The sequence below is a fragment of the Microtus ochrogaster genome, unplaced genomic scaffold, assembly GCF_000317375.1.
Source record: "Microtus ochrogaster isolate Prairie Vole_2 unplaced genomic scaffold, MicOch1.0 UNK56, whole genome shotgun sequence".
NCBI lineage: Eukaryota > Metazoa > Chordata > Mammalia > Rodentia > Cricetidae > Microtus > Microtus ochrogaster.
Window position 1 is genome coordinate 1,317,857 of NW_004949154.1, and position 12,588 is coordinate 1,330,444.

The window sequence follows — 12,588 nt, forward strand, 5'->3', positions numbered from 1 at the left end:
TTATGATCTCTCCCAGGGTTAGCTGAGAGCTGGTCCAGACCTGCCTCCAGGATGTCTTAAGCCTATATTTCCCAGCAAAGCCACATGATTGGGTAGAAAAATATAGGCTTAAGACATCCTGGAGGCAGGTCTGGACCAGCTCTCAGCTAACCCTGGGAGAGATCAGTGTGGCAGACCGAATGTAAAAATGGCCGTAGTCCTTGGGTCAGTGAGTACCTACACCTGAAGAGAGGGTCAGAGTTATTTTCTCAGGTCCTCAAAACTGGGTTGCCTGGTGACTTCCTATGCCAACAAGTGGGAGTGATCGGTTCCAACCTGAGACACAGGAGACTGTGAGCTCTGTACCTAACACTGAGCATGCCTGGCTTCCCCGCTGGAGGACCCCTGTTGGAGGATGAGGCATGTGACATAACCCAATTGTCCTTGATGAGAACCCATGCGAGCAGCCAAGGGTCAGCAAGGCCATGGAGTTGGTCTTCCACTGAGTATAAATGCATGAGATAGTTTTGCCAAGTCCAGGTCAAACCAGACCTGCCCAGGTGACAGGAGACTGGAAGCAAAGTGAATTCTCTTTTGCGATATAGCAGAGGGTCTGCCTCTTTGTTATAGGCACAGATTTGAGCCTAGAGGGCACATAAGACTTCTATCCTTATGTCCCTGAATGAGGACTTAGACCAGGGATACACGGTAGTGACTGACAGGGGCAGTTATTAAGTAAGAGAAAGGTTCTCTTGGGAACGGAAGTAGGATGGACACCTGGGACTGCTCAGAGGCTCCGAAGCGTTGGGCATTCCAACAGCAGGGCCCTTTATAGGTCGTTTGCATAGAGCCTGCCTTTCCCATTTGCCTTCTGTACGCAGCGCCACTCTGTTCCTTACCTGCAGCCTTGGTAGGGAGGTTTCCAGTCTCTGCCAACTGGCATCTCATGTTATTTTTGATGCCTCTTTCCCCATGTTCAAATCTCTTGCAATAACCTTTGGGGTAGCATGATCATCTCTTAATACCAGCAGCCATAGGCATTGTCTGGGCTTAGGAAACAGACCCTCCAGAGCACAGCTTGTTGGCATCTGATCTCTGAGATATGGAAGACTCAAGGTCTCTGACCTTCAGCCCTCCTGTGTCTCTCACCCTCTTCCTCCTTATGACTTGCTTCTCAGAGTACTCTTGAAATTTCATTATCTAAAGATAGACTCTGGGCTGGAGAGATGGCTCAGCCGTTAAAGGCTAGGCTCACAACCAAAAATATCTAAAGATAGATTCTCTGGGGGACTGGAGAGATGGCTCAGCAGTTAAGAGCACTGACTGCTCTTCCAGAGGAGCCAGGTTAAGTTCCCAGCACCCACATGACAGCTCACTGCTGTCTGTAACTCCAGTTCCAGTTCCACAGACACACATTCAGGCAAAACACCAATACACATAAAAATAAAAAGACATTCTCCACCAGGCCTTATCGTTGCCATGAGGTGTGCCCTCATCTCATCAAGCAGGGGAGATTAATGTCACAGGACACTCACTGAAGGCCAACACCTCAGGCTGTCACAATCATTGCCTACAACTTTTATTACCCAAGATCTGTGTTCCTGCCTTGAGACCACCGTCCAGCCTGCACCCTCCCTCCACCCTCCTTCCCTTCACTGCTACCCCCTCCCTCCAAGCCTCAGCTGCTTATTTCTTGCCTATCTAGCTCTTCCCAGGAATTTGTGAGATTCTATTGCAGGCACCTAATACATTTAAATATCTTTTCACCTGTTAATCAGTCTACTGTCTGCTTGACTTGAAAGATTCTGGAAACTTCTGAGGCTAGAGAAGTGAGATAATTCCCTTTCCCCAGCGGAACACTGAAATTTCAGAATGGGAAGGGAATTTAGGAGGATGAGGGAGGAAGATCAGGAGTTCAAGGTCATCCTCGGCTAAGAGGGAGTCTGAGGCCAGCCTGGGAGACAGGTCTTGGTTTATCTCTCTCTGAAAATACCTCTCCCTCTACAAGACAAACAATGGGGGCGGGAGAAGCCTGGTAACAGTGAGGTAGAGGCTTTGTTCACGTGTTGCTTGCCTACTACCTTTACTTCCTAGTACTGTGATTTCTGCACTAGAATGCATTTGAGTGGACTTAAGGACCCCATTCTTATCGTAGGGCCCCCTGGTGACTGCTAATATGTGTCACCAGAGTTGTGACTGTGTGGAGCTTCAGGCTAGTAGATGCTGCAATATGGAAGTTTCACCTTTTACATTTTTTTTTTTTTTTTTGGTCCCATCACCCTTCCTTATTGCAGGCAGAAAAGAGATGCTTGAGGGGCGGAAGGGACAGTTGGTAAAGTGCTTGCTTTGAAAACATAAAGACCCTAGTTTGATCCTCAGAGTTTGTGTTAAAAAGAAAAAGCCATGCATGACAGCACATGATGGCTATCTTAGCTCTGAGGAGGTGTGACAGGCAGATTCCTAGGCCTCACTGGCTTGCTGGCCTAGTCTACTTGGAGAATTCCAGGCCAGCAAAAAAGACTCTGTCTCAAGGAGGAGGAAGATGAAGAGGAGGAGGAGAGTGCCTGAGAAACGACATCTGATACCGTCCTCCACACGCATGCCCATACATGTACAAGCACACTCATACATACCCTTGCACCAGTATGTACCTGTGTACATATCAAACACATGTCCACACACACACACACACGAAATAAAAAGAAATACTTGAACATAGGCACTCAGGGAAGCAGTGCCGGGAGCCAGGGTCACTCTAGGGAAAGAGGCTCTTTGATCTTTGTAGATTCTTCAGCTGGAAACAGCCTTGGGGATCGGAAAGGAGCAGTGGTTATGCTGTGAAACGGCATCAGGAACATAGATCCTATCACTTGTGCATGTTGCCCATTGTAAGGACTCTGGGAAAAGACAGAAGGACAGAAGAGGGGCCTGGAGAGCAAGGAGGGACTATGGTCTGAAAGGTCCTCTTATAGAGCCCCTTTATACAGGTAACAGAGGGTTTGGAGTTTGCATCTCTACCACTACTCAATCCGGACAGCTTTTTCTTGGGCTTGGGTGGCTTGCTTGTTACAGTTCCAGCAGGTACTGTGGTGTCCATTTGCTGTTTTTCACACCCAGGAGTGCTGGGGACACACACCAGGGTCGGGCAGTTCATGTTCTTGGTGCTGCTCCCATGTTCCTCAGGTGGAGAGAGTTACCCTTCAGGATTAGAGTTGGGGAGGGCAATTAGACAGTTGGCCTGTCTACTAATCTAGTTTAGAATTGACTTCTCAACAGTAAGCATACAAGTGGAGCAACAGAAGAAAAAAAATGCAACCTTGTATGTACTTTGTTAAAGTTAAAAGACATTTAGAGTCAAGGGGAAACATTTATTTATTAAAAATCGCATTAATAACATACAAAAGGGAAGCTTAAGAGTGAAGAGGGGGAAGTATGGGTATTTATCTTGGCCTAGTGGTTATGCCATGGTCAAGGTCTCAGGTGTTTCATGTGGAAGCAAAGCTACTTGCATTGGTACTTCTGTGTCAGTGAAGCGGGCATTCCATCAGCTAGTTCTGGGCAAAATCAGCTCCATTTTTGTATGAGTGTTCAGGGAAAGCATTATTGGGGACGGTGGGCTGGACATTGAGCTGGACTGGGATGTTGGTGGCACTGTGTGGACTGGTGGTATTGACAGGTCCATTGGTAGTGTTGACTGGTCCATTGGTAGTGTTGACTGGTCCATTGGTAGTGTTGACTGGTCCATTGGTAGTGTTGACTGGTCCATTGGTCGAGTTGACTGGTCCGTTGGTCGTGTTGACAGTGTTGCTACTGAATATAGGTGAGATCATAGATATGTTCTGAAAGACAAAGGAAATCATCAGTGTCCTCTGAACTTCAAGAAAGGCAATAACTTCTTTCCTGTCCTCTTTCCATGGGGTAGGCTGGGCTTGGTCACACATGACTTTCTTTGGCTAAGCAGACAGTAGTAATAGGGATATAAGTCAGGGCCTGTGAAGTGTTTGCCTACTGGGGCTTGATCTTTTTTTGCTGCTCATTGGAACAGAAAGCAGTCAGGACTGACCTGATGAATAATAAGATAAGTAGCCCAAGTTTTTTTCCCCCTGTTCACAACCAGTTTGCCAACTACCAGACACATGTGTGTCTATCCAAGACCACTCAACCACTGGGTATCTCAGCAACCGACTGTTGATTCAGTGATCCCAGCAGATCAGAACTGTCTGTAAGGCCCAGAGGATCATGAGCTAAATGCCTGTTTTGTGAGCTATTACATCTTAGGGCTGTATTTCTGGAGTTACCAATGGGTAAATTTTAGGCTTAAGAACAAATGTCAGATTAGGGTTAACCCACACAGAAAGGATTGTGCCTATACAACCCTGTGCTAGGTAAGACTGTGCATGTGTTTATGTGTGTGTGCACAAGAGCATGGGTTTATGTGTGGCTGTGTGTACACATGTGTATGGTGACCAGAGATTGACACTGTGTGTCTTCCTCCATTGCTCTCCTCTTTCTTTCTTTCTTTCTTTCTTTCTTTCTTTCTTTCTTTCTTTCTTTCTTTCTTTCTTTCTTCCTTTATTATTTATTTATTTATTTAGGGTTTCTGTGTAGCTTTGGAGCCTGTCCTGGAACTCTTGTAGACCAGGCTGCCTTGAACTCACAGAGATCCGCCTGTCTCTGCCTACCAAGTGCTGGGATTAAAGGCATGTGCCACCACTGCCTGGCTCTCCACTTGATTTTTGAGACAAGGTCTCTCATTGGATCACTGGAGCCCAGTGACTGACTAGATTGGCGGGCCCGTGAGCTCCATCTATCTGTGTTTGTGCTGCCTTTTCTGACCCCCAGTGCTGGGGTTACAGACGTATGCTGCAGAAACTGCCCTTTGATGTAAGTGCTGGGGGATCTGAACTCAGGTCCTCAAGCTCGTACAGCCAGCACTTTACTGACTGAATCATGTCTCCAGCCTTTAGTGAGGTTACACTGAAAAGCTTCTAAAAATCTTATGGGCTTAGTCCTGGAGAAGCCTGATCTCCAAATAGGTGTTTAAATAGGTAGATTTATAGAGAGGTCTGTCTAAAACACAACTAAAGACGAGGCCTTTGTCAAGTTGCAAAAGCCATAATCTGGCACATTTGGCATCCCCAGGGATTTTGAGGGACTTGCATTAACAAAAAGACCATTAAATATGAACTGATGTTATTCCAAGTACAAATATGATTGATAATTGCCCATCTTTCCAAAGACGAAAAGGTGAACTCTATGAGAAAGGGAAGATGCTGCTGGCAGTAGAGCCAAGAGACCAGAGGTGGAGATCCCAGGGGACGGTGGGTTAGGGAGACACACCAGGAGGCAGTACAAAATAATGGCGGGTCCTTCCTCAGGCTGAACATTCCTAACCAGGGAATATTCTCTGTCCCCATGTGGGCCATATTGCTTCTCAGGATTAAATTTTAAAAATTATTTTGTGTGTATGGGTGTTTTGCCTGTACATATGAGTGTGCACTGTGTGTGTCTGGTGCCTGCAGAGTGCAGAAGAAGCCATGAGATCCCTTGGGATTAGAGTTACAGACAGTTGTGAGCTGCCCTGTGGGTGCTGGGAAATGAATCTGGGTCCCCCAGAAGACCAGTCGGTACTTTCAACCACCGATTCATCTCTCTAGACTTCTCCATAGGATCTTAGAATTTGACGGTGCAGTGACTGTTCTGAGTCTCCTATAAGGTCCTTCTCTATTGAATGGGAAAGTATACTTGAGTTATCTGGTTCTTGTCTCACTAGACTCTGTTGGGTATATTAATAGAAATTGTTTTTTATTATTATTGTCATTTGTTAAAGACAGAGTCTCATATAGTTCAGGTTGCCCTCAAACTTGCTAAGTAGCCAAGGATGGCATTGAACTTCTGATTCTCCTGCCTCTACCTCCCAACTTCTGGGGTTATAGGCCTTGCACTACCATGCTTGGTTCATGCAGTGCTGGAGAACAAATCCAGGACTTCTGGCGTGCCAACCAAACTCTCAGCCTGCATTCTCAGTCTCAAGGTTACTTTTAGTTTCTAGGTTACTGTGCCAAGAAGAATCATATTCCAAAACTGGACCCTGGACTTCAAGCATGGCAATGGAATTGGATGCTTGGGACTCCTGGGCTGGGGATAAACATGGTTTGCTTTTTTAAAAAAAAAAGATTTATTTATTATGTATACAATGTTCTGCCTGCACACCAGAAGAGGGCGCCATGTGGTTGCTGGAAATTGAACTCAGGACCTCTGGAAGAACAGTCAGTGCTCTCCAGACCTGCCTTTTTTTTTTTTTTTTTTTTTTTTTTTTTAAGAAGTGTTAGTTCTCTTATTCATGCCTCTTGGATGACTTAGTAGTTTTTCTCCCCAGAGCCAGAACTTTTCCTCTGCTCCCAGGCTCTGAGTTTGGCCACCTGAGTGGCTTTGGCCATAGGACATCAGCAAGCAGGGCACAAGCCAGGACTAGAGTGCTTGCCTGTGAGGAATCACATGTCTTGCTGTGCTGGGAATCCAGCCACCTTGTGAAGAAACTCAAGCTGACATACTGGAGGGTGAGATAAGTCAGCAGAGATTGGCTGATCCACTAAGAGCCCTGGACACCAGCCTTCCTGAAGCCTGTTAGCAGCTGGGTGCAAACTAAAGAGTGAGGCCATGTGAGATGAACCGAGGAGCAAATCATGTATTACCTACACATGGATGACACGCAGAATCCAGAACCAAGTCAATCAGTGGTTCCCAACCTAGTGCTTGACCCTTTAATACAGTTCCTCGTGTTGTGGGGACCCCCAACCATGAAATTATTTTGTTGCTACTTCATAACTGTAATTTTGCTACCATTATGAATTGTAATGTAAATATCTGATATGTGACCCCCAAAGGGGCCATGACCCACAGGTTGAGAGCTGCCGAAGTAAATGCTTGCTGTTTTAAGGTACTTGGTTTGTTACGCAGCAGAACTTGCCTGATACACCCTTTCAGTCCTTGCTTTTCTCAAACTTAACCTCCTCTTGCTAAACCTCCCCAGAGTGACTCTGATTCATGGAATAAAGCCCAACACTTACCTCAAAATGGGCCCAGCAGACAGCCTGGCACCCAAAATGTGAGACCACACAGGTGATGATGAATTCCAGGAGGACGAAGGGGAAGAGAGCTCCAGAGATTGCTTTCAAACAACTCTAGGGGCAGAGAGGAAATGGGGACTTTTCAGTCATCAGGGTTGACTGGATGATAGTCTGTATTTGTAGCTCTCCTAAAGCAAATGTCCATTGCCTCGTCTGGAAAACTGGAGACCCCTCTGTGTGTGGTTTCCTGGACATAGACGTGACCTTTATGCGCCTTCGCCATATCCATCCCGTACACCTCAGCTTCCTCCTGTCAGCCACTGCATTTTTTTATTATGGACTTTTGTGGCCTTAGGAGCCCACTCTGCTGTTTATACCTCAAGCCTGAAGCTCAAACAACCCCCTGGAGAGCAGTCTTCCATAGGTGGCTGATAGGGTTGGTATGTAAGCACCCCAGATTCCTTGCCCTGAGGTCATGTTTACTTCCTCTCTCTACACAAACTACTTGCTTTAAAGTTTGTTTCTGAGATGATGAACCCTAACAAATGCCCTGACTGCGAACCTGTATGAGGGGCTGGGGTCCTTACTGTGAATTGGTGATGTACCAGTGAGGCCGGGACCTTTTGGCTTCTAGCTGTCTTAGCTCCATCTCTGTGGTCTGAATCAGAGCTTTGAGAGCAGGACTGAGCTCAGGGTGCTTCCTGTTATTTCCCTACCCATAGTGCATTGTGGAGGCAGGGTTCTAGGAGTACTTCTCCTCCTTACTCTTCCCCTTCAGCAGAAGATGGGATCCCAGGGTTTGGTGTCAGGCCTCTTAGAATCCTAAATTTCTGTTCTACATGACCACAGTTTACCTCTTTGTCAGTCCATCCTGTGGACTAGGGCTGGACTCCAGATGCTAACAACCTTGCATGGTTTCCTGCCATGTCCTGTCATTGGACTAGGCTTCTTCTGGAGCCTACAGGGAAGCTCTCCTTTTGAGGACTGCCCTCACACCTGTAGATGGGTCTCTTGCTCGGCCACGTTTCTGTGGTCAGCTTGATAAGTCCTGAAGGAGGACCAGGTTTCAGCTTGAGACAAGCAACCACATCTCCACTCCCAAGACATTTTGTCTCTTAATTTCAGAGTCCTCACTGTGGTGTGAAGAACATTATGGTTGCCATAGCAGTTGCAGGATTTTGGAGGAAGTTCTGCAACTTATGGATCATATTAGGATGGAATTCTGTTGCAATTCCTTCCTGTTCAAGGAGCTCTCCTGATACCGAAGCTCTCCTGATCCCGAAGAAACATTGGGTTTAGTCAGCTGTAATGCTCACCATCAGTGAATCATCTTGCGAGCGGGGAAAACACAGATCCACAATGATAATGATGATACCAAGAAGGGAGAAGATGGAGCTGACGACATTCATGCCAATGCTGGCGTTCACCTGAAGGACATTAAGGAAGGGGAACGGTGAGGAAAGGTTTTCAAGGCTCAGCATTTGGGAAGACTTAGGATGCAGGACAAAATGGGAGCAGGGCAGACAGGAGAGAACCAGGCTGGTTGGGGCAGAAGTCTGTTCATTTACCCCAGGATAGTGAGATAATGATTGTTTATGCCATGACTCTTTAGGGCAGGAACTACCCACTGGGGGCATTTCACCACCTGGCTAAGCAGCTGAGGCAGGCAATGAGATTGGAAAGCTGTTTGGAGGCAAGGGGAGGTTGCTGGCCTGCTCTGCAGAAGAAAGAAGCAAGGACACCAAACCTGCCCTGAGAAGAGACAGTAGGAAGCTAAGGAGGCTGAGGGTGAGCCTGGGGCTGGAGCCGGGCTTGGCATGCTTGGCTGGGAAAGATTTTCAGATGTGAGGGCTCTAGCCACCGTGTTGAGATGTTAACTGTTTGCTGTCTGTCTCTATTCAGGCTGCTTCCTTGAGTGGGGTTCTCAACATGTCACATCTGTGCTGAGTCTGGGGCAGCTGCCAGTTGTAGAAAGTGAAGCAGAGATTTCAGTTAGGAGTTAGCCATTTGATGGAGCCCAGAGAGGCCCGGGAATGCCACGCCCCTTGCTTAGCAAGGGCATTGTTTCTCAGAGGGTGTTTGGTCAGCCCTGTTGTGACATTGAAGGACAATGTGAGATTACTTGATGTTGGGGAGTTGAGGGGTTGCTTCTTTTGAAGGCAAACCCAGGTAGTAGAAATTCGCATTGTAGATCAGGGATTAGGAATCAGGAAACGCTTTAGGGAATAACCCTACCCTTCATTTCCTGTGTTCCTTAAGAGACAGAAGCCAGGTAGAGGAAGAAAGGGGAAGGAGGTCCTGGAACCAGCTCTACATTTATGCTGAGGCCTCTTACGGTTGCAGCATAGGTCAACAGACGACCAGGCTCTTCTCTGGCGGTTGAGATGAAGAACAGCACTTCAAAGGTTCAAGGGGACTGAGGGATCTATGCTTTATGGTTGGGGCTACAGCTTTTGCAGACACACCTGTTAGGTCCAGTTAATGAAAAAGGTACCTTAGGGAGATGACTGAAATACATACCCTTCTCCAGCTGGCCCAGGTCTGGCTTTCTGTTTAATGCAGAACACTCCCAGGGCATTGTACAGAAAATTCTCATGACTTTTCTAAATTGCTAAATGCTTTTTGTTTGTTGTTTTGTTTTGGGATATGATGCATTATGTAGCAGTAGCAAATGCAATAGGTTTCAGCACGGCTTTGGAACTAGAGAATTCTGATCTCAAATCCTGGTTCTGTCACATATTCATTGTGTGATTTTAGGCAAAACCTGACCTTTCTCTTGATAGGGCAAAGGTTCCTCCATCTTGTCTCATGGAGCCATCTTTAACTTAACTTGAAACTACCCTCCTTCCTACCCCTACCGTGAAAAGTCCTGTGGAAAGCTCCCAGTCTTGTTCTAGAAACCCAGGGCTTTGGTACCTGCAGAAGTCCAAGCTTCTCTGACACCCCCTCAAAAAGAGTTATATGATCTGTCGCCTCTGAAGGTAACCCTGGTTAAGGGACTTCCTATTTATGGCACAAAAGGAAGGTTGGCCATGTCTGCTGAGCCAGTGTCTGGGATCCACGTGAGACATCACCAGACTCCCTTAGTTTGTTCAGGGGTATGCATGCGTGGTGGCCATCTTTGTGTGTGTCTTTGCTATGTGGCTCTTTGTGTGTCTATGTGTTTCTGTCAGTTCTGTTTCCCTGTTTTGGCCAGTGGCTTTCTCTGGCCCCTCCCTACACACTTAAGACCTGTACCCTTTTGTTGGGGATCTGAATCCTTTTGGCTCTGCCAGTTGCCCAGTGAAACCTCAAAGCCCCTTCCTGTTCCACTCCTAGAGCCTTCTCTTGCTTTGGTGTTTGACTCCTAGAACATGCGTGGTGGTGGGGTGGAGGTCTCTCATCTAGGGACCTCTGCCATCTAAGCAGAATGCACACATGGAGGGAGAAATAGCTCCCCAATCTGTGAACTCCCTCCCCTCCCTCCCCTACCTGCTCTAAGCAGCCTTGGGGATGGGGGAAAATTCCCCAGGATTGTGCCTGGTAGGATAAGAAGTATTTCCTGAGTCTTGGTATGAGTACAGGGTCACGGCCCAAATCCCATAACCCTCAGGCCCTGACCTGGGAGCCATGGAGGAAGACAAGTGCAGGTGAGGTGATAGCTAGAGTGACCGCGGACCTGCACCCCATGTTCCATCTTGTCCACTGCTCACTGATGCCTGCTTCAGAGGTCTGACTGTGTTGGAGAAATCTGTGGGAGTTTATCTTTTGAGACAGGAGTACAGAGTTTACAGTTCTATGCATGCTCCGAGGCCAGGCTCCCTAGCTGCCGAGAACAAGGGAGTTTCCATTGTAAAAACTGAGCTTTGGAAAACAGACTAGATTAACAGTTGGGCCCTGCACTTTAAATTTCATGGCCAGTTATGTAAAATAAAGGATTAATTCAGTCAAGTCAACTATACCTCTTTAAGATTCATGGGTCATTAAAGAAATGGCATTATGACTTACCATGCAACTGTTGGCAGACTTTTCAGCGCAGACTGAGAGGGATCCAGAGATGATAAACTACATAAACATAAAAAAAAAGTGTTTTTAAATTCCAAACACCGTGTGTCCCATGCATGTAAATCTGTGAGCTTCCTCTTGACAATATCACTAGCTCCAACCTACCAAATACTGTGGCTCTCGGATCCCTGCACGTCATGTAGGATGCCCTAAGTCATTCCTTATCGCCACTGTCTGACTAGGTCTCCTCAAGAGCATGGTGGCCCATACCATGTCCAAACTCACTCACTGCTCACACTGTCCTGTCTTTGAATACAATCGCATCCTGGGAAATTAGGGGCAGGGTAGCATGGTGGTCATTGTACTGAGGCTGGGAGAGAGGATACTGGGGGTCCTGCTTTGTATCTGCTACTAATTCATCTTGCTGTGCCCCTAGACCAGCTTGAGAGTCCTAACAAGGCCCCCGTTTTCACATAGTTGATCTCTCTGAGTTATTGTTGAAGTCTTTTCCTTCTCACCCGTGAAAGTGACCATTGCAGGAACCATAGCTCCTACTCACATCATTTCATTCTGTACTACCAAGGACAGAACCCAGGTCTCGTAGGTGCTGGGCAAATACTTTACCACTAAGCCACCTCCCCAGCACTAGGTATCTTTCTTTAGGGATCACTGAGTGAAACACTTCTAAACGGTTAAGTGTGCTACCCTTGTACAGTCAGAAGGGAGCCCTGAACTGCATGGTCGGAAATCTTTAAAAAAAGTTGACCCCCCCTAGATCATTGAGTTTGGGGGACTGGAACCTAAAACTAAACTGAAACCCAAGAACTCGGCGGGGGAGCACAAAACCAGTGTGCTGTGACAAGGGAATGAACTAAAACCGTGTGTGCTTTCATGGTGTCTTCAATAGTGGATGATACGAGAGCCTCTATAGAAATTCCAGCACACCTAAAAGTCACTAGGATTAATAAGGAAGTACAGTTTTTTCACCAGATAGAAGATTAATGTGCAGATGTCAACTGTTTAGAGGGGGTGGTGGCACTGAAGCAGGCCAATCTCTGTTAGTTCATGGGCTGCCTGGTTTATAGTGAATTCTGTGCTAGCCAGGGGCTGCTACCTAGTGAGACCCTATCGCTAAGAAAAAAGAAAAGAAAAGTCAACTGCATAGTCATAAACCATCAGTGAGCCATTTGAGGATGTGCTTCAAAACATACTCATGCAAGCATTAGGGAATAATTTAAAATAGACAAAATAGACATACAAATAAAAATATCACATTTATTTGTGTGTGTGTGTATGTGTGGGTGTCACGGCTCAGGAAGCTCAGAAAAATATAAGGTCTGAAAAGCTGAGCAAACTCTTTTTTTTTGGAGGGTGGGGTAGGAGTCTTTTTGTTTCCTTTTGGAAATTGTCTTATTGGCTTTTTTGCTTGTTTGTCTTGATTTTCATTTTTAAAATTTTTTTGAGAGAGAGAGAGAGAGGGAAAGAGAGAGAGAGAGAAAGAGAGAGAGAGAGAGGGAGGGATAAAGAGTCCAAAGCAGAGAAAGAGAAGTACAGT

The 12,588-nt window shown here is 46.5% G+C and overlaps 1 protein-coding gene across 1 annotated transcript in view; it reads right to left on the reverse strand.

Annotated features, from left to right (window-relative positions):
* Positions 1 to 3,527: 3,527 nt before the first annotated feature.
* The window catches only part of Ms4a18 (membrane spanning 4-domains A18), a 13,371-nt gene continuing 4,310 nt past the window's right edge, over positions 3,528 to 12,588 (reverse strand). The window contains exons 3-7 of the mRNA XM_005369695.1: positions 11,037 to 11,093; positions 8,366 to 8,476; positions 7,050 to 7,163; positions 3,782 to 3,818; positions 3,528 to 3,676 (exon numbers count right to left, since the gene is read on the reverse strand). Coding sequence (XP_005369752.1) covers positions 3,528 to 3,676; positions 3,782 to 3,818; positions 7,050 to 7,163; positions 8,366 to 8,476; positions 11,037 to 11,093 — 468 coding nt within the window. The remainder of the gene's footprint in view (positions 3,677 to 3,781; positions 3,819 to 7,049; positions 7,164 to 8,365; positions 8,477 to 11,036; positions 11,094 to 12,588) is intronic.